Source organism: Pestalotiopsis fici (genome assembly GCF_000516985.1).
Source record: "Pestalotiopsis fici W106-1 unplaced genomic scaffold PFICI_Scf_5, whole genome shotgun sequence".
Classification (NCBI taxonomy): Eukaryota; Fungi; Ascomycota; class Sordariomycetes; order Amphisphaeriales; family Sporocadaceae; genus Pestalotiopsis; species Pestalotiopsis fici.
The window spans coordinates 136,813-158,526 of record NW_006917095.1 but is presented as its reverse complement, the minus strand read 5'-3'; the positions used below and the strand labels follow the sequence as shown (position 1 = coordinate 158,526).

The 21,714-nt window shown below is 46.0% G+C and overlaps 7 protein-coding genes across 7 annotated transcripts; 3 read left to right on the top strand and 4 right to left on the bottom strand.

Annotated features, from left to right (window-relative positions):
* Positions 1-1,316: 1,316 nt before the first annotated feature.
* Positions 1,317-4,268, bottom strand: PFICI_07369 (uncharacterized protein; the record flags this gene model as incomplete). Its single annotated transcript, XM_007835950.1, has 1 exon — positions 1,317-4,268. One exon carries the CDS (start codon positions 4,266-4,268, stop codon positions 1,317-1,319), a length of 2,952 nt encoding a protein of 983 aa, XP_007834141.1.
* A 3,055-nt stretch (positions 4,269-7,323) lies between these two features.
* Positions 7,324-8,496, bottom strand: PFICI_07368 (uncharacterized protein; the record flags this gene model as incomplete). Its single annotated transcript, XM_007835949.1, has 1 exon — positions 7,324-8,496. One exon carries the CDS (start codon positions 8,494-8,496, stop codon positions 7,324-7,326), a length of 1,173 nt encoding a protein of 390 aa, XP_007834140.1.
* Positions 8,497-8,688: 192 nt separating this feature from the next.
* Positions 8,689-9,249, bottom strand: PFICI_07367 (uncharacterized protein; the record flags this gene model as incomplete). The annotated part of the gene is made up of 1 exon (XM_007835948.1): positions 8,689-9,249. The coding sequence occupies one exon, from the start codon at positions 9,247-9,249 to the stop codon at positions 8,689-8,691; it is 561 nt and encodes a 186-aa protein (XP_007834139.1).
* Positions 9,250-10,357: 1,108 nt separating this feature from the next.
* PFICI_07366 (uncharacterized protein) lies at positions 10,358-13,565 on the top strand (the record flags this gene model as incomplete). Its single annotated transcript, XM_007835947.1, has 2 exons — positions 10,358-11,378; positions 11,497-13,565. 2 exons carry the CDS (start codon positions 10,358-10,360, stop codon positions 13,563-13,565), a joined length of 3,090 nt encoding a protein of 1,029 aa, XP_007834138.1.
* A 979-nt stretch (positions 13,566-14,544) lies between these two features.
* On the top strand, positions 14,545-16,367 carry PFICI_07365 (uncharacterized protein; the record flags this gene model as incomplete). Its single annotated transcript, XM_007835946.1, has 4 exons — positions 14,545-14,724; positions 14,778-15,198; positions 15,254-15,636; positions 15,729-16,367. The coding sequence occupies 4 exons, from the start codon at positions 14,545-14,547 to the stop codon at positions 16,365-16,367; spliced, it is 1,623 nt and encodes a 540-aa protein (XP_007834137.1).
* Positions 16,368-17,468: 1,101 nt separating this feature from the next.
* PFICI_07364 (uncharacterized protein) lies at positions 17,469-19,169 on the bottom strand (the record flags this gene model as incomplete). Its single annotated transcript, XM_007835945.1, has 2 exons — positions 17,469-19,040; positions 19,092-19,169. The coding sequence occupies 2 exons, from the start codon at positions 19,167-19,169 to the stop codon at positions 17,469-17,471; spliced, it is 1,650 nt and encodes a 549-aa protein (XP_007834136.1).
* A 771-nt stretch (positions 19,170-19,940) lies between these two features.
* Positions 19,941-21,503, top strand: PFICI_07363 (uncharacterized protein; the record flags this gene model as incomplete). Its single annotated transcript, XM_007835944.1, has 1 exon — positions 19,941-21,503. The coding sequence occupies one exon, from the start codon at positions 19,941-19,943 to the stop codon at positions 21,501-21,503; it is 1,563 nt and encodes a 520-aa protein (XP_007834135.1).
* Between the last annotated feature and the right edge of the window lie 211 nt (positions 21,504-21,714).

Here is a 21,714-nt window from a genome sequence, read left to right as displayed (position 1 = left end):
TATATTAAAACCGATTATAACAGCCTTATTTACGTAATAAACGAATAAAAAAGGCTCGGCGACGGCTTCTAAAGCCGCGTTAAAATTTTACGGAAATCTTTTCCGTTTTATTTCCCTGCCCGGAGCAATAATATTAAATAGATCGGCTATAACGGTTTAGCTTAATATTAGTTTATCCCAGCTTCGAACTCTAATAAAAAAAAGGGCATTAAAAAGGACGAGGGCATCAAAAAGGACAAGGGCATTAAAAAAAACAAGGGCATTAAAAAGGACGAGGGCATTAAAAAGAGCTCCCAGGCTAATAATTAAAAAAGCGTAAAGCCTACTAATTTTAGCTATCCGGGTTAAATTGAATTAAAAGTGGTATATAATAATAAATTTATTCTTAAAATAGTATACCTATAACGAATATATATTTATAATAATAAACGTCCTGGAAAACGAATATAGCAATAGCACTTTACATATAAAATTCGTATACCAAATCCACCTAGCGATAAATTAAATTTAAACTCTTTTTTTTAAATTAAAAAAATATCTCTTTAATAGCTATATACGTTACGTGCAAAATCTTTTACAAAACTTTTTATATAGTGTATTATAACTTTTGATCCACGATAAGGTCCAAGCTTAAAATAGTGTTTTTTGGGTGATTTATACTATATATAGTTAAATCTGCCCCCCTTTTTATTGGAGAGGGCCAGCCGCAGCATCAGCATGAGCAACAACAGCATCCAGGAACACCGCCTCCCCAATATGTTTAAAGAAAAGGCGCGAGAAACAAACATCTTTCAAATGAGTGTACACCTCGGTGAAACAAAAAAAAAAATTTGTAACGCGGATATGAGGGTGACTTAAACAAGTTTTGACCTAAAGTCATTGGGCCCGACTGGGTCTCGCTCGTCAAGGGTAATTGGTTTTCAGTTTTCGGAATTTGGACCAAGAAACAAGGGCGTCACGGTATTGCCAAAGTATTTCAGTAAACAAAGCCACCGTGGCAGGCTGAATAGAAGATAATCAACTCAATGATCGGAGTGCTCAGTGGCTGTGATGTGATGCAATAACAACGTCGCCGCTCAATTATTTCAAGCGACTTGAAATCGCGAATGAATTTCTTATACCATGAGGGGCCTAATGCTAATTGCCTTGATACTGATGCTGGTATACACAAAATTGCTCCTTTTCCTTTGTGATAACTTGCTCGAACGCTTCTTCTAAAGTCAGAGCCATCAGGTTCATTAAACGTCTCGAAGCGCCACCAAAAAAATTAAAAAATTAAGGTCTGCCATGACCAAAACTCGCCTGGAGCTCGCTGCTCAGAGTTTGACACCCCGACTTGTCACCTCACCTCGTCCACCAATGTTTAGTAGCACGCGGCAATCAGGACAGTACCATTTGGTTGTTCGCGCCGGTATCTCGGTGAGTCCCACACATTCTAGATGGAACCACTCTTGCTTGCAATTCTGCGTAGGGTGTTTGGTTAGTATAGAGCCGTAACGCTTACGTTTCCTATTCTTGTTGGCGGACGATTTTGAAGCAGTAGCAGCAGACTTGCAACCCGAGCGACTTGAACGGGCGTTGCTTAAGGGGACATTGTCGGAATCGGATTCAGAATCAGAGGAGTCTTCTCGTTTGCTCACATCAACGTTATCGCATTGAATCATGGTGCCAAAGCTGACCCCGTTGCAAACACAATATCGCGGCTCGTGGGGATCGATGATGTTGCCCTCATCATCAACCTCAATCTCGGGCTCCTGTTCTGCTTGAGTGGTTTTCTTGACGCGCTGTTTTTTGCGTGGTGCCGCCGTGCGCTTTCCTATAGCGCTCGTGCTGCCCGCACCGCCCGCACTCGTGCTAATGACGCCCGGCGCGGGCCGTTTGATCCTCTTGCTAGGTTGGCGAATCTCAGGCGCCGGTGTATTCCGAGCGGTACTGGTGCGTCGAGGTCTTTCAGCCGCAAGAGTGGTTGGCGGCGGTTCGACACTACTGCCTTGGCCGCGAGACGATGGCCGGCGAAGGTTCATGGATGGTTGATCGGGGCCGGGTGTGGTGACGGGGGTGTTCTGTCGAGGCGTACTCGGCTGTTTTGTGTTAGTTGCAAGTGGCTGTACGTTCTTCTGTGCATCCTTCCGCGTTTCCCTCTTAGTCAGATGATTAGCAGGCGGAAGAATAGGGGTAGTGGAAGTCTTGGGCGGAAGTATTGGTGTCACCGCCGGTGGTTTGGTTGGTACTGTAGTAGTCGTGGTCGTGGTTGTGGTGGTGGTATTCGGTACGGTTGTTGAAGGTGGAGGCGCTGGGCTTGTGCTGGTTGAAGGAGATGCCGTCGGTCTCTCGGGCAGCACTGTTGTTAGTTGGGTCGCTTGGGAACCCGCCTGCGACATGGTTTGTGTTGGCACCAGGGCCGGGGCCGGAGCCGGAGCTGGAGCCGGAGCTGAGGCTGGGGTCGGAGCTGGGGCAGGACTTGGAGTAGGAGCAGAGGTTGGAGCTGGAGCTGGAGCGGGAGTTGAAGCTGCCGCTGCCGCTGGTGGTGGCTGTGGTGGTTGTGGTTGCAATGCAACTTGAGGAGTCGTCTGCGTCGTTGGCGGAACAGGAACTGGTACAGGAGTCGCGGATGTAATCTGTACAGTAGCAGACTGTGCAATTTGAGGAGGCGGTACAGGCGTTGCAACAGCAGGCGGGACTGAAGTCGGACGAGGTGTGAGTTGTGGCGGAGGCACTGGAGTCTCCGTTTTAGTGCGCTTGATAGGCGGTTTGACCGGCTGTGCTGGCGTCGAGTCCCCGTTCTCCTGGCTTTCAGTCTTGACCTCGGGAACAGCAGTCTCCGTGACAGAGTCGCGCTTTCGCTTCTTAGCTTGTGCTTTGCTCGTGCTTTGGACCGGAGCTGGTGTCGGTGCTGGGGTTTGGGCAGGTTGTGGGTTGGGCGCCTCAATTACGCCTGCTCCGACTGATGGGCTTCCCTCGTGGTTCCAGAGAATGCTGCCAGCCAGGGCCTTCATTCTTCTAGCTGATTCCTCTGCTTCATCGGCTGCCTGCTTGGCCATTTGCTCTCGCTTGAGTTTCTTGGCCTCGTTGAGCTTCATGCCACGGTTGCTAAGCTTCACCTCTTCGGCACCGAGAGCTTCAGTTGATATTGCACCAACCGGGGGATGCTGAACCCCGGAGCCGTCGGTGACCAGAGTCGGCAGTGGGGCATCGAATGGTTTTCCCTCGTCTTTTGCCTTCTGTTGAGCTTCCTTATAAGCCTCAACCCCTCGACCCACAGACTTGAGCTCCCTAGCAATCATGGTATCACTTGGGTTCCATACAGCATTTTTCTTCATTCGTTTCCTTAATTTGGCGAGTTCATATGGTGTAAGCTGTAGCCAAGGAAGATCAGGGCCACCAAGAACCGCATCATCAGGCGGCGGTTTGAGCTTGGCCAGGGCGGAACTCGTAGATGGTATGGGTAGTCCATCGTTGGGCAGTTGCCTCGATGGCCTGGGTGGTTTAGGGACCTTTTGCTTGGAGACCTTGGAGCCTTTAACCAGTTTGATCCGGGGCGCAGGCGTTGTCCTGGTTGGCGACATGTATTCCTCCTCATCAGAGCTCTCCTCACTAGATGAGGTATAGGCATTAAAGTCCACATCATACGGAGCTAGAACCTCACCAGGGACCGTAATCCTAGGCGGCCTGCGAATCCTGTTCCCGTCCTTATCGAGAGGCAGTGACACTTTAGGAGTCCTAGTCAACTGTGGAGACCGTGTTTGCACTGGACTTTTCTGTTCTTCTGTGGGATAGTTATCGCGCATGTGTTGGAGCTTTGCCAATATCGTCTTTGCCCTATTGACATGCCTGTTAACGTATTCCGACATGCGCTGGGCCTCGGCATGGCTGGAGATGCGTGAGTTGACAGCTTGGCTGAGGTTGCGAGAAATGTCGGCACGTAGCTCGGCTGGGGCAGGACGCTGGTTCGCAGGGAGCGATGGCAACTTGCCCCATGTCGTAGTCAGCTCGTGAACCTGCGCCGAGGCATCGATGTAGGCTTGGTCGAGCTTGCCGATCAGGGTCAGGCTGCGATTAACGTCTGCGGGCAGGTATTCGGTAAAGTCAAGGTAATCGGTTACCGTTGCTTGTGCATCAGGATCGGCGCGCATGCTAAGAGACTCGAGGGCGCTGCTCTGTGGCAAGCCAACAGCTATAGCAGTTTTGGTGGTAGGGGAAACGGGAATATCGTCGACAGTGTCGCTGGTGGCGCTGGCGGTGCCGTTTGCTTCCTCGGCCATCATCATTGTGTTGCGCTGAAACGTTCAAAGGGCGAAACGAGAGGTGGTTTGCATGGTAACCAAAGCCAAACTTTCCCAACGCAGCGCGAGCCAACGGTAGTTGATGCGACAACGGATGAGGGCGGAAATAGTGATGGAAGATTCAAGGTCGTCGATGCTGAGCTGGAAGGCAGCGACGCGATGATTGGAGGTCGCGTTGACCTGTGTAACCGTTCGCCAAGATTCCGGTGGGGCTAAGGGACCGGACTTATCTGACAAATAGGTGGGGATGACTGCTATTTTGGGTAAAAATCGACTCCGAAGATATTATTTTACACAGTTTTTATGCTATTCCACGCAAGTTTTATAATATTTTATGAATACTTTGCCTTTAATATAATATATGCGATTTATATATATATATATTAAAAATTTGCTATTAAAATAATAAATATTTAAAATAATATTATATAAAAGTTAATATATATATTAATTTAAATATATAATATTTTAAAGTATAATTAATGAATTATATAATTTAATTATAAAAAAAGTTTATATAATTCGAAGAATTAAACCGTAATAATAATTATAAGGTTATATAATTAATTTATTAAAATTTAAAGAAAAATAATTAATTATAAAAAAATAAATATTTTTTATATTTATAAAATTAATTATTAAAAAGTATTTTAAAATATATTATTAGTAATTATTGCACGGATGTTAATATAGAATCGTATAATGCATAAAATTAGCTTTATAACGCATATTATATCGTTATAATAGCTATAAAACCCATCGAAATATCGTTAAATAACGATATATAAAAAATTAATAAAATTTACCTTATATTAACTTATAATTAATATAGCATTATTTATAGCTATTATTTATAATGTTATATAATTAATAAATTATTATATAATATATTGCACGGATGTTAATATAATATCGTATAATGCATAAAATTAGCTTTATAATACATATTATATCGTTATAATAATTATAAAACCCATCGAAATATCGTTAAATAACGATATATAAGAAATTAGTGGAGTTTACCTTATATTAACTTATAATTAATATAACACCACTTATAATTATTATTTATAATGCTGTATAATTAATAAGTTATTATAATTAATTATTATGGCTATTATGGTTATTAAAACCTATTAAAATTTAGTAAAACGTTCCATTAAATTAAGCCCCATTAAATGTGGCTAATGCACTTAGCCATAGTGGTCCCAGGGTTATAAAGTAACCCACACTATAAAAATTTATAAATTTTTATAGTTTTTTCGATTATAAATCAACCTTATTACTAATTAACTTAATTTATAATTTAATTATTAATGATATATTTTAAAATATTCTTTTATAATTAATTTTATAAGTATAAAAGGTAATTATTCCTTCGTAATTAATTATTTTTTCCTTAAGCTTTAATAAATTAATTATATAGCCTTATAATTATTATTACGGCCTAATTCTACGAATTATATAAACGCTTCCCTATATTTAAGTTTATAATCCATTAATTATACCTTAGAATAAAATTATAATTCTTTATAATAAAATGTAATAATAATAATTAAAATAATTAAAAAAGGTGATAAAAAATAATAATTTATAAAATCGATTAAATAAAAAATATTTAATCCATATAATTACATATAAACCGGGTTTATAACTTTAATTTAAATTAATATATAAAAGAAAATTAAAAATAAAATAATCGAGGAAGCATTAAAAATTATTTAAATTAATTTTTTATTTATAAAAAAATATTAAAAAGCGATTATATATATACGCAAATAATTTACGATAAATATTAATTGCGTTAATATAATAATTTAATTATTTATTAATTTAATTATCGTGATATTTTTTTTAAATTAAAGATTTAATAATTATAAAAAAGTGGTTTAATTTATTCGGTGAAACTTTAAAACGAAGGATTTAAGCGCGTAATATTAAATGTTCTAAGGTATGATTGGTGGATCATAAACTTAGGCACAGGGAAGCGTTCGTATGATTCGTAAAATCAGGCCGTAGGAGTAATTATAGGGCTGTATAACTGATTTATTAAAGCTTAAGGAAAGAATAACTAACTACGGAGGAATAACTACCTTTTATACCCATAAAATCAACCAATAAGAACATTCTGGAATATATTACTAATAAACTGGATTTATAATTAAGTTAATTAGTAATAAGGTTGATTTATAATCGAAGAAACTATCGAAATCTATGGATTTCTATGGTGTGGGTTACCCTGTAACCCAGGGCCACTGTGGCCAGGTGCACTGGCCACACTTAGTGGGGCTGGATCCAGTGGAACGTTCCACTGGATTCCAGTGGGTTCCAGTGGTCATAGTGGCCACAACAGTCAACTGTAATGACTTGTTGATTGTATAGCACTGTGAATAGTGGCTGTAAGTGGTGCTGTACTGACTGTAAGTCAGTACAGGGTAAGTTCCACTGATTTCCCATATATCGTTATTTAACGATATCTCGATGGGTTTTATAGCTGTTATAACGATATAATATGCGTTATAAAGCTAATTTTATGCACTATACGATGCTGTATTAACATCCGTGCAACATTAAAGATTAAATACCTTTATATAAACCTTGATTAAGCGTCGCTTTTATTAGAATATAAACATATTTAGCTAAGCTCGTCCTCGAGGCAAACTAGGATCGTAATATTTAATTTAGTGTTAAAACCTTATAAAGGGAGGCCGTGGGGGTCCTCGGGATTACCGCTTTAGGCAATTAGCAACGGCTACGCCTAGCCCACGCTACGAAGGAACTACGATATAAGGATTATAGCGTTCCCTCTTAGATTTGGATTGGACAGGCTTTTGCTTCCTATATTGAATATATTTATTTTTGTGGTTCTATCACTCTTACTCACCCTCACGTCCTTATATTTACTCCCAATGGAAAGAAGAATGTTGTGTTTCGACTATCGTTATACCTGGCCAAGGTCATACGCTGGTGGCCATATTATACAATTCAGTCATACGTAAAGATCGCTCTTTATCATCCCGTTGCTTCTCGTCCAATTTTCTCACGTTCCATCAGCAGGCTGGTAGTAAGATACGCCATTAATAGTTGTAGTCAGCGTACCATTGGTGCTGAAAATGTTGGTCATAATGTCGATAGCCAAATGAAAGCCGTCGTGGCTAGTCACCTTGGTGCCCTTAACCTCACCAGTTTGGGTGATGTTGGAATACCAGTCCACCAGAATTGAGGTAACACCAGTAGTCGTCAATGTCGCGTTTTCATAGCCGCCGAGAGTGCTCAAGCCATCGTCAGAGTAGTTTGTATACGTCACAGCAATCCATGGGGCCGCATTCTCATTGTCGCCGCTGTTGTAAACAACCTGGGCTTCGCCTGACTTGGCGCCCTTCAAGTTATAGACTCCAGATTGTGGTGAAATTTGATATCCCGAAAAAGACATGCCTGGGGTATATGGAATGGCCCAAGGGATATTATCGGAAATCGGATCAACTTCGCGGATAGGTAAGGGGTTTCGACTGGTTAAGTTTGCAATCATGATACGGTCTATGCGCCCTCCAGGCTCCGAGGATGCGTAGCAGGGAAGTGGATTGATACCCCCACATTCTGGCGAAATTGTATGGCGTTGGAAGTAGACGATCTGCGTGCCGTCAAGCGACCATTTGGGATCAGCTCTTGCGTTCCATTCTGGATCATCCACGGCTCCTGATCCAGGAGTGCCGTTGCTTGCCCCGTTAAGCTCTTGACCAATGTACGAGCCCCGATCGCCGTAGCGATCAAGAAGCCAGGGCTGGAAGAAACGTCGCTCGCCGTTGTTCCTTGTAAATAAGACCGCTCCGCTAACGAGAAGGTCGATTATCGGCGGAATTCCTCGCATTACAGCTAGAAACATCTGTCGGCCGGTCAACCGCGTGTCTTCAACAACGTGCCACTGATTGTCGGGTAAGATGTCAACCGGGTCCACGTACTCCGGATAAGCGGTAAGACGGCGAACCATTCCCGTTCGCAAGTGAACCGCAAAGACATCGACATTGCAAGATTCGAAATTGTACCCAATATAGGTTACCTCGAGTCCGTCGCCACTAAACCCCCTTGTCTCGCCAATCACGATAGCAGACCGATTGATTCGCATTGAGTCGCCTTTCACAACTATCACTAAAGAGCCAGCCGAGTCGATAAGCAGATTGACGTTAGTCACATCATACCGCGGAGACAAAGGCATGCCAGTAGAGGGTTAAGGGTTGAAATCTAGTCGACCAATAAATAAATGTTGTGTTATGCCAGCTGCACTATAAGATATAGCATTGAACCCAAGGTGCATGTTATCCGGATTTAAACGCAGCTCGCGTATCGCCCCGCCAGCACCTGAGTCATCAGACTGATCGCGCCAACGAATCGGATATATATAAACCTGTTAAGGTGTGCAGGCGTCCTCGGCCAATAAAAAATCTCCGCATTCGATTATATTCGTGCCGGCTAATACACGTTTGCCATCACGAAAAGCTTGAGGATAGTCGAGAATGGACGTAGCACTCCCGACGGCATTCTCGTCTGGTACACCACAAGTTATGCACTTCCACGTATCGCCATTGCTAAAGGTGCTTCCGTCGATTTTGAGAAGAACAAGTTGGTTTCCTGTGTAGATACTAGCAGGGTCCGGCGCGGATGGGGCACCGGCAAAGACCATTGGCACCACAAGATGATGCCCATCTGGCATAAAGCTGACACCCGTGAGCCCCGGTTCCTGACTGATGCATCCAGTTCCGCGATGATTAAGAGATGTTGAGCATGATGCATTGCCTTGCACAACGGGTGGCATTGGTACCTCGCTAATCTCAATTGGCTCCGGGCTAGGTGGGCTGGGAATTTCGGCGAGACCACCGGACACCGAAAGCTGCTGCGACAACGGTTGAGCCGTTACCGCAAGCAGCGTTGCTGCTGCTTGTATCAAAGTGAGTTGAATATTTGGCAACATGGTATTTCAAATCGTATATCGCTGTATAGGGTTGTAGACTGCCTGTTCTCAAATTGGCTATTTGGGCTGACTGCAATGAGATATCAGTCACCCTTTATATACATTGATGTATTAGATATCATTGTGTGCGTATAGCCATTGTCTGAAGGACGAATTCCGGGCTAAAAGGAATGGCCAATTCGTACCAATCTGAGTGCTCGCTCAATCACACTATTGATTATTATCCATGGCATAGTGTCATGGTTTGCATATTTCATCCACAAATGCGGCTGACTCTCTGACGGTTCAGATGCGTCCGGAGCCCCTTCCCCGTCCCCAGTTTACAACCACCAAGTATAGCGATATGACCGACTACTATACGTATATATTGATTTGTTTCGATCATCGTTTTAGAAAACGCGTGACTGGCTACAAAGAGTGGGGCAAAAAGGTTAGGGGTGAACCATTTATACCAGCAGCCAGCCTCAGCACTATGTCGGACAGAACCCTTTCGTCCTTCTCCAACAGCATGCCGGGGATGATGAAAGTTGTTGTGACATGTAGCATAGATGGATAATAACCTCCGTTCCAGGCTCCAGTGGTCCGTACCAAAAGCAGCTCGGCGCGCCTGAATTGGAACGGTACAGGCGCGGGGACGATCTAGATCAAGGATGCCGGGTGCCCTATTGAATGCTCGAATAGCTCGTATCTTTTTGCGGGCGGTGATTGCGCCGCCCTAACAACTTCGCAAAGGGTGGGCCCGTTCCCGTTAGCCCACCCAAAAGGTTGAAACCCAGCGGGAGATCGAGTTCGACCGCGGACAAATTCATAACCCTGCACAGTGATTATTTATCCGATCCATCCATACCTCAATGGGGTAAATATGTAGAAGAGGTTGCAGGAATAGCCATTCCGTTCAATAATTGTATATGCCAGCAGCGATTATTCCACGGCCAAATAGTTGAATCCACAAACATGACTATAGACACGGAAATCGAAATGCATTGTCTTCTTTCCTTCAAAATAGTTCCTGTCGCCCATTTTCTACGCATGCAGAGAACGCGTCGCTGAATCATTCTGCCGAGATCAATTGCATACTCGAGGCTCGACCGGCAACCGCATGATCGCCATGGCTAGCAAATTCCCCAATTCCAAGCCCGACTGGAACAACATTGATGTTATCCATCGCAATGTCTTACCTTCCCGATCATACTTCTTTACTTGCAACACAGAAGAGGATGCCATTCGCGGTCATCATTCTTGTTTGCTTAGCTTGAGTGGGACATGGAAGTTTCAATATAACGACAACCCGTTCGAAGCCCCCGATGATTTCCATCATCCGGACTTTGATACTACCAACTGGTCCGACATTGAGGTTCCTGGGCATTGGCAGCTCCAAGGCTGGCGCAAACCCCATTACTCCAACGTGAATTTCACGCTCCCGGTAGATCCTCCAAATATTCCTCTCAACACCAACCAGACGGGAAGCTACATTACCACGTTCTCCATCCCCCAAGATATGAGCCCTATGGCTCATCAGCTCCGGCTTCGCTTTGAAGGGGTCGACTCGGCTTTCCATGTCTATCTAAACGGCCATGAAGTCGGCTATTCCGAAGGGGCGCGAAGCCCTGCCGAGTTCGATATAAGTAGTCTGGTCACCGAGGTTAATAACGTTCTAGCCGTTCGAGTCTACCAGTTCTGCACTGGAAGTTACCTCGAGGATCAGGACCAATGGCGGATGAGCGGAATATTCCGCGACGTCCTCCTCATTGGGTTCCCCAAGAATCGCTATGTTCAAGACTTCTACGTGCAAACCATCCTCGACCGTCAATACAGGGACGCAGAGCTCGCCGTTCAGGTGGTCACACATGGCAGTGGAAAAATCTACCTTAAGTTGCTGGACGGCGATCGAGTGGTTTTGACAGAGAACAAGGAAGCTGATGGTGTTTCCACGGTTCGCTTCAATGTGCCGGTAATCGGCCCAAAGCTCTGGTCTGCTGAAAAGCCTTTTCTGTACAATCTTATTCTGTCATTTGGTGATATATTCATCTGCCATCACGTCGGCTTTCGACAAGTTGAGATAAAAAACGGACTTCTTCTGGTAAATGGCAAGCGTATTGTTTTCCGTGGCGTGAATCGGCACGAGCACCGTAAGCTATCCCGACACCTGAATACTTTCATACGGCTCTATGCATTGGCTACCTTATAGATCGCATCGATCCCTCTGAATGACTTAAGATGAATGCTAACGAGATGTATATATTATAGACCCTCAGTTTGGCAGGGCAGTCCCCTACGAGTTCATGAAGAAGGATTTACTCCTCATGAAGCAGCATAATATCAATGCCATCCGAACAAGTCATCAACCAAATGACCCCAGGCTATACTCTTTGGCTGATATGTTGGGGCTTTATGTCATGAATGAAGCCGATGTTGAATGCCACGGATTCGCAACTATTGAGCGGATTCAACTATCGCCAGAAGACCAGAAGAAGTCTTACGCGGAGAGGATCGAACTCATTTACGGCAAGGCTGCTCGATGGACCACGGACAATCCTCAATGGGAGAGACATTACGTGGATCGTGGTAGACAGCTTGTCGCTCGCGACAGGAACCATCCTTCGGTCGTCATCTGGTCCTTAGGCAACGAAGCATTCTACGGTTGCAACTTTCGTGCGATGTACAAAGCCATCAAAGCCATGGATGATCGACCAGTCCATTATGAAGGAGATCGGAAAGCCGAATCTGCAGACATAGTTTCGCGCATGTATGAGGAGGTCGAAACGCTTTCCAAGTTTGGTAAAGAGACATCTACGAAACCCTTTGTACTTTGCGAGTTTCTCCATGCAATGGGGAACGGGCCGGGCAATATCAAGGAATATGTGGATGAATTCTACAAATATCCTCGCTTGCAAGGTGGATGGGTTTGGGAATGGTCAAATCATGGCATCAAGACACGGAATAATGCCGGAATCGAGTTCTATGGGTATGGAGGTGATTTTGGCGAAGAGCTCCACGACAGGAATTTCTGCCTGGATGGGTTAATCTTTTCTGACCATACCCCAACGCCAGGGCTACTGGAATACAAGAAGGCGATCGAGCCAGTTCAAGTGGAAGGCTACGAAGCCAGCGGCAAAGTCACGATCGTCAACCGATACGACAGCATATATCTTGAGCATCTCACTTGTGAGGCTCTTTTGGTTGGTGATGGTTTTGCCACATCGCTTGGGCCTGTCTCCATCCCGATTGTCGCTCCCCATGCCAGGGCCTTGTTGGAGCTGCCAGACTTTGATGTCGAAGATATTCAAGGCGAATTATTCCTCCAAATCGAATTTCGCTTGAAGGCAGATGAGATGTGGGCTAGCCGCGGGCATCTAGTATCCGCTTCGCAGGTCCAACTTCGCGGCCCTACCAATTTTGGGCTTGAGAAGTCTAACTACCCGTGCCCTCGATTGCTTGCCACTAGGAATGAACTTGACATCTTGACCAATGTCTCTCATTGGCGGTTCTCTCTGGTCCACGGAAGAATCGTCTCGTGGGAAAAGGACAGCGTTGAGATGATTCACAGCGACTTGGGACCTACACTGAGCTTTTGTCGAGCACAGACAGACAACGATCGACGCAGAGATGGCCTAGATTGGGAAGAGAAGCTGCTCCGTCTAGCCTTTTCATCTACCCGGAATGTTACTTGGTCAACACAAGATTCCTCAATTCAAGTGCTGGTCACAACCCGTGTTGCTCCTCCTGCATTGTCATGGTCTATCGATTGTGTCACGAGGTACATCTTCTCTGGAGATGGATCTCTCAGAATTGAGGTTCAAGGCACGCCTCAAGGTTCAAACCTGCCTGCCACATTACCACGCGTTGGGCTCACAGTCGCACTTTCTAAGAATTTTGACACTGTCGAATGGTTTGGACGAGGGCCAGGGGAGAGTTATAAGGACAAGAAGCTCTCCCAACTTGTTGGAAACTGGTTTGCCCCGGTCAAAGAACTTTCCGTCGGGTACGAGTTTCCGCAAGAAAACGGTAATCGAACAGATGTCAGATGGGTTCGTCTGTGCTCGACAAACGGGCCAACTACGGTCGGTCAAACTTCATCCTCAATTCTGCAGGCAAGCTTTGGTAATCAAGAGGGATTCAGCTTCAGTGCAAGCCATAACACCTGGAAGGACCTAGAAGACGCAAGGCACCCCTTCGATCTGATTGAGAGAGACTATGTGGAGCTGAGGTTGGATGCAGATCACCATGGACTCGGCAGTGGTAGCTGTGGCCCAAAGACCAGGCCAGAATATGCCCTGGACACGAAACCATTCCAATTTGAGCTTGAGCTGCGATAGGAAATGATACATCTACAATATTTCATAAATATATGAATCGGATTGATGAGAATTGTCATTGATTTGTGAATGAAATGAATGCTATCACTTCGTTTACTACGAATCCTTGCCGCTTACTGCCTCAGTCCGTTCCGTGGTATCTGCTGTGATGTCCGTACACTTATGACATAGTTTGCGATAGGAAGACCAAGTTGGGAAACCAGGATAAACAATGGAATCGATTCAGTGTTTGGCGTTTCTTATCAGAGTTCGGGCCCAGATCGCGCAGCAAAAGTTTCGTCGAGCCTCGATACGAACCATGCCTTCTTGGCCGATGTGTGATTCGAACCCTCGCGAGAGGCTGGATTAGCTTGGCGCTTGGAGAGATCCGACATTGTCATTTCTAATCCCATGCATGGAGCTGAAAACCCACCTGGAGCTTCCACGATCAAAAGTTTCCCCGCGGAGATATAGGGTCCTGGAACAAACGCCTGGGGGTCCGGGAGGCTACTGGCGACCTACAAGATTAATGTGCCAAAGCCTCTGATAGTCACTGGTCGATTGGCCTTTCTCTGTAAGCAATGGGTTGCGCAAATAGGGTCGCGCACTTTCCGCGTTCTCAAACTAGTATGATTGGCTCGGACAGCTTCGTAGTCCGTATACTATACGGGTAAACCTGATCTTGGAAGTGGCTCTAGTCATCTGATGACGATTGCATCCTTGGCATGGATGGGTTATCTTTCCCCGCGTTAACCTTGTAAGGCAAGGACTGTGGAGCTGGGAATGTTTCCCCATGAGGTCCAACAGGGATCGTGGGATGGCCAGTTTCCAGCTGATCAGATTGATACGTTCTCATGACCTCGAAGGATTTTGTAGACATTGTTTCGAACCAGCGGTTGCAACTGGTGTTTTGCTTGCTAAGTGTGCTCTTTATTAGATGGAGCGGTCCCGGTCCTCCAAATACATGCCCCTTGTGTGACCAGAGATTTTATCAGACATTATGACTTCAACCCAGAACTCTGCAATGCGAACGCAGAAACCCAACCGTACCCATGAGAAGGCCCCGGTAGCTATCGCTCATCATGTCGAGGCAGATGCCGCGGCTACGGCTTTGGTAGCTGCTACGGCAGTGATGAAACCCAGGCTGTTCTCATCCGGAATGGTCCGGCTTTGGATCATTGTGAGAATCATAAATCGTCTTAAAGGTCTAAGTACCACGCTAATGCCATGCAGTGTTTCTTTGGCTATATGGTATCTACTATCAATGGATTCGATGGCTCCCTTATGGGTAGCATCAACGCCATGGAACAGTATCAAAAGGCGTTTGGTCTCGACGGGGCGGGAGCAAGCACGGGAATTGTCTTTATCGTCTATAATCTAGCCCAACTGGTTGCTTTCCCCCTCTGCGGCTTACTAGGGGATGGATTGGGTCGACGTAAGACGCTTGCAATCGGATGTTTGTTTGTTATCATTGGAACTGCAATACAGACCCCTGCACAGACAATGGCCTGGTTCATCGGTGGCAGAGCTGTGCTCGGGTTCGGTGCAGCAGTTGCCCAAGCGGCAGGACCCGTTTACATTGTCGAAATCGCACACCCCTCTTTTCGTGGGATCATGGGCGGCATGTATAACAATTTTTGGTGGATCGGAAATAGTGAAAATATCCCTTCCCTTACGGCACAATATCACTGCTAATGCCTTGTCGATAGTTCTCGCAAGCTGGACGACTTATGCCTGCAATAAGACCATCGACAGCAGTTGGGCATGGCGAATCCCAACTTTGGTCCAATGCTTCATGCCTGCAATCGTGCTCGTCGCTGTGTTTTTCTTTCCTGAATCTCCTCGGTGGCTGATTGCCAACGACCGACTTGAGGAAGCAGAACTATTTTTCGCCAAGTATCATGCCGATGGCGATGCTACTGCACCAATCGTACAGCTTCAGGTAGATGAGATTGTGCAACAAATGCACACATTCCGTGACGACAACCCTTGGTGGGACTTCCGCGAGCTATTTAACAGCCGCCAAGCTCGATATAGGACATTCATGGTCGTTTGCATGGCCTTTTTTGGTCAGTGGAGTGGTAATAATGTGGTACGTCAAACATTGGCGTCATGAAAACATGGAAAATTTTGCTTTGTATATTCACTTCTGCAATTGTAACGAGCTAAATGGAGACTTCACAGGTGTCTTACTTCATGCCTCTGATGCTGAAGCAGGCTGGGATTACCAACACTTCTACTCAGTTGCTTCTGAATGCGATCAACCCCATATTCAGTATGATCGCTGCCATTTTTGGAGCCACATTACTTGATAAGCTAGGCCGTCGAAAAATGCTGCTCGGTGGTCTATTCGGAGCACTTGGGTCATATATCATGCTGACCATCTTCACTGCAGAGGCATATGATAATAAGAGTCTAGTTTACGGTGTCGTCATATCAATCTATCTTTTCGGCATATTCTTTGCTGGAGGCTGGACGCCGTTGCAGGTCTTGTACCCAGCCGAGTGTCTCGAGAATCGTACTCGTGCCAAAGGCTCCGGCATGAAGTTTCTGTTTTTGAACATCGCCAATATGACTAACACCTTTGGTGTCGCAGTCGGCATCGGTGTGATTGGCTGGAAGCTCTATCTCGTCTTTATTGGGTGGTTGTGCTTGGAGATCGCAGTTGTCTTCTTTTTCTTTGTTGAAACGGCTGGAAAGACGTTGGAGGAGCTGGAGGTGGTTTTTAACGCAGGGAACCCTGTGAAAAAAAGCTTAGAGAAGTCGCATGTCACATTCATGCCGGATGGGCAGATGAAAGTCGACAGTATGGAGCATGTCTGATGCCATCAACGGTACCGCAAGAACTCATATGGATCGGACAACGATGCTATCTTGCAAGATGAGTTCATTATGCTGTGAATAGCTCCAGATATTCAGTATATGGTTCAAATTGAGAGCATTCTACTGTCGCACTAGTCCACTACGCTAGCTGAACGAGATGTGAAGCTCCATACTAGGAAGTAGCCTAATAGCGGATAAGGCAGTACTGTTGGCGCAAGGCGCCGGTGCCTGCAGTCAACAAAAGAACGTGGAATAGTCCAGAATCGGCTATAGTCGGATGCCTACGCCTTTGTTGCCGTGGTTGGCACATATAACGGGACATTGCCAGTTTTAGGTCCGTAGATAGATTTTGTATTTCATCCTTCAATTGATCCCTTTTCTGCCATCGTTTGTGGAGCTCTGCCGTCTCGTGAACTTGGTATTTCTGTTCATAAGTACAACACTTACGTACGCAAAATATAGCGTGGTTTCATTAAGAAGTTTTGTAATTCTATACCATGATATTACCTTTAGACTGCAAGAGTATTGCGGCAAGGTTGCAATATCGAGCTCGCCTGCAACCTACGGCCCAGTCTTGGCCATGAGAAGATTATCTCCGTGTGGCGACACTAACCGAAAGAATGACTCTTTTAGCCTGCTGCCAGAGACCTACAAGCACCGGATTCTCCAAATATCAAAATCGGTTCATAATCATGAGATGTTATGAATAACACGCTTCTAGGTCAGCATTGCCAGATACCACTATCGAGCCCAACGCTGACCTGGCTACTGCTGTGCATACCCACAGTACCAACCACATAACATCATACATGCATACGCACGCACGCACACGAGGGACAACATCATTGACGGTAGCAGTTTGCTGTTACTTTACTCCAATTGAAAGCAATTAATGCGCGGTATGTAGTCCCGGAAAGCAAAGTACAGCATTAGTGTAAGTATCAATTCAAAGGTGAACTGAGGTGATGCGCTGCCAGCCTGGTCTGCGTCGATATCTTCCATGCTGCCGTATCCGATGCTTTAGAGTCCAGTCTGGACAGCACATCAAGGAGCCGTTCAAAATAACCCCTCGCACGTGTATTGATAACATCGTTGCTGACGTTATCGAGGATTTGGAGAAGCAGACTCCCAACCCAGCGGATTCTTTCCACCTAGCGGTCTTGGCGTTAGTGATTTGCTCATGGATGGTGAATACGGAGTACGAACCATAGGCTCCCCTTTGACCTGAAGATAAACAAATGGTATATCATCCAGTGTCTGTAAGAATTCGTGAACCATGCTAATTTGAGTCATTGCCAACGTGAAAGCATCATCACTGAGACCCATGACACCCCAGATCTTGCTTAGAATACATTGCTGCAGGATAACGAGCCGCAGGCATTGGAACGTGACTAAAATTGTACACCTTTGAACCCAGAATGATGATTTCCGGAAACGCGCAACGTCGTCATCGTCGCCCGAGGCAATAAGTCTTGAAGCTTGTAGCCAGGCTGGAAATCCATCCATGATGCCAAGAAATCCCATATAGCCTTCAGTCAAGTATGCCTTACTAGAGGCTTGGTCTCCTTTTGCGTAAGTTCTCATTTCAAAGATGAGATTCGCTGCCGTGGACCATAAACGAGGAATTAAGTGGAAGCCAACCAAGATGCGTTCTTCGAATTGCTTCTCATACCAGCAATTCGATGTGTCAAGCATGGGGACCTGAAACTCAGTGCAAACATTCGTCGTTGGCTCTTCCTCAAACAGCAACTCGTGCAGATAATATGCGCGGCTCTTCAAACATGCAGATGCTTTATCTGCTGCGTACATCTGCCAATAAATAAGACGTAGCGTCTGAGCTTCCAATGAATTAAAACGTGCAAGGGCTTTTTCACTATGCAGACTCATCGTACGAATGAGAAGGATTGCATGACCGAGTACATGATTGGCTAATGCAGCTTTCCCAGTGACATGCTGCAGAGCGTTGCAATGTAGTATCCTGGTGGTGATGGAAGTTGAGCAAGGGTTCTCAACATCGGCATCTTCGAATAACTTAAGCATGTCCCGAGAAGCCGTCAGAAGTGGCTGTGCGATCGCCATTCCGTATGGTAGGAGAGATGCAGGCATAAGTGAGGCAACCGAAGCACACAGTGCAGTCACCAGCGCAAAGCTTCTCATGTGTTCCAAATCTGCTTGCCAGTCTTCTGTATAAAGCGGGTTCGTGACGCAGACATCAGGGAACGACTTGTCAGCAGCTGCACGCAAACTCGACTCGTGAACTGATGGAGAGGTCGGAAAAACATATTGGATGTATAGGTCAACGCAACGGCTGACGGCATCGCGCAAGACCAATGACGGCATGGCAGCGCTTATTGACCGAGCCAAGCAGTTCCGAATGGCCTCACACGAAGGCGCCGTGGACGACGGCACCACCTGCTCATGACTTCGATATGAACGTGAGCCCACCACACAGTCAGGCTGTGGTGCTGGTGCCGGAGTTGCTTCGGCCGGCAGCTGGGCTTCATTAGCGTCGTTGTAGCGCTGTGGGTCCGCGGTGCCATCCAAGGCTTTTCGACCCCTCCTTCGTCTCACGTCTGGGTTCTGGGCGGCGACCTTTGGACCTCTTTTCCTCGGTACGAGTGTGTACCGGCACGAGATTTTAGAGATCTGGCAATTGGTGCAGATAGCTGATGCCTGAGAACATTAGTCTATAAAATCCAATAGCCCACAAGGGTCTACGCGTACATCACACTTGACCTTTCGTCGGCGGCATGAGTCACATGCACGCACAGCTATTGACGTCCTCGATGGAGGAGGAGGCATAGTGGTCTTGAGTGTGCGAAGATGCACAAAAACCCCGCGGAGAAACGTGTTGCTGAGTGAGCGAACCCAGGAGTTTATATTTCACCGTGCGCTAATCTAAACCAACCTTAGGCGTTATCCGGGCATATACTGTCAAAATCCGACAGTCCAACCACCTATCATATGCACGGGAACACGCTGCATCGATACGCCGCGACGAACCCGCTCAGCTGCATTCAGGCATGGTTTGGGCACCAGGGGTCTAGAACTGCTGGAAAACGGAATATGAACAGCGTCATAAAGTAGATCGGTCCACAAAAAGTAAGCCAAGTGAGATCAAGTTTCTACCCATGTATATGTATCGTTCCCTCTCCCACTTTTCCGCTAGCGCAATCCTTCTAAGATACCTATACAATTACGAATGCACTTTCGTATTGTACTAGGGTGGCGGATTGACGGAAGTGACACCCAAAGGTTCTTAGATGCCGGGTTTTGGGCCTGACGAGTAATAGTTAACACACCCTCATGCAGAGTATAATCCATTGATCGACAATCGACGCATAGATTAGCTAGAATGCCATTTCAGGTTGAACAGGGTAATATTGCAGCTTTTCAGAGTACATTTGTGTGTGTACGTGTGTATGTACATATCACCCCATTGAACTATTCTAGTTCTCACGCGAGGTTCCAATCCCGCAGCAACAGCCACTTTTACAGATATAAAAAGAGTTTGAGAACTCAACACGACCCAATAGACAGGAAGGAGCATGAGTACCTTCGGAGTGGTTGAAAATGTCTGCCGAGTCGTCCATGTTCAAAATTGGTGACGTCGTGACTTCCTCCAGCAGCGGCGCAAGTAGAAGTGAACTGGACGTTGAAGAGCTCCGACTACCGAAGGATTTCTATTGGGGGGCCGCCACGGCAGCTTACCAAATCGAAGGTGGTACTGATCAAGATGGAAAAGGAAAGTCAATTTGGGATGCTTTCACTCACTTGGACCCTTCTCGGACGAACGGAGAAAATGGGGATGTCGCTTGTGACCATTACAATCGGGTTTCCGATGATGTCGAACTCATGGCTTCATTAGGACTGGAAGTCTATCGCTTCTCAATTTCCTGGACACGTCTTATCCCTCTAGGGGGGCGCCATGATTCCATAAACGAGAAAGGTATAGCATTCTACAGCAACCTAATCGACCAGCTGCTAGCACACAACATCGAGCCACTGGTTACCCTATATCACTGGGACGCACCTCAAACCATTTACGAGCGATATGGCGCGTTCCTTGATACAACTGAGTTCATAAAAGACTTTGCGCATTTTGCCAGGCTTTGCTTCTGCCGCTTCGGCGACCGTGTTAAAAGATGGATAACTTTCAACGAGCCATACATCATCTCTATCTTTGGTCACCACAGTGGGGTTCTGGCTCCCGGTCGTTGTGCCCATGTGGGCACCGACACAAAAACAGAGCCATGGCTAGTTGGTCACACTATCATTCTTGCGCACGCAACTGCTGTCAGGTTGTATACAGCCGATTTCCAGCCGACTCAGCGCGGAGCGATCTCCATCGTGCTAAACAGCCACTTCTACGAGCCGTATAATGTCAGGAGCAGGGCTGACGTCGATGCAGCTCAGCGTCGGCTGGAGTTTTATGTTGGTTGGTTTGGAGATCCCATTTTCTTAGGAAAGGATTATCCTAGCGCTATGCGAGAATATCTGGGGTCAAGGCTACCAGAATTCACCCCCGATGACCTTGGACTCCTACAGCAGACAGCTCGAGCGAATGCGTTTTATGGCATGAATCATTACACGACAAAGTATGCCCGCGCCCTATTGGGACCTGCTGCCAGCGATGACTGGACGGGAAATATTGAAGAAACAGCCATCAACAGCGAGGGAAGGGAGATCGGCCCAGCCTCTGGGGTTCAGTGGCTCCGGACAGCTCCGCAAGGATTCCGAAAGTTGATGAACTGGGTATGGGATCGTTATCACCTTCCCATCATCATCACGGAGAACGGATGCCCCTGTCCCGGCGAGGACAAAAAAGAAATAGCTGTGAACGATCGCTTTCGACAGAATTACTACGGATTATACCTGGACGCTATTTCTCGGGCAATATTCCAGGATTCGATCCCAGTTGAGGGTTATTGTGCCTGGTCACTTGTGGACAATTTTGGTTCGTTCGCTCCTTACCACTATGTGCTCTTTGAGACGATAGTGTACTTTACTGTCGTTACTAATACTCACCAGAGTGGTCTGCTGGTTACGGGCCTCGGTTTGGTATCGTGCATGTTGATTACTCGACCCAGAAACGAACGCCCAAAGGCTCTTCCTTTTACCTCAAAAGAACAATGAGAAAACGTAGGGATTTTTGAGCATCGCCTAGCGAAATATAACATTGTCTTTACCACCTTGATTGCTACCGCGGTGATTACGTCAACCATCCTTTAACCTCTGCTACCTAACCTTCACGTTCATGTCTTCATCAACAGAACGTCATCGCGTTTATGACATGATTACTGTACTTCGATGGTGGTGGCCGAAGCTTCATTGGAGCACACTCAAT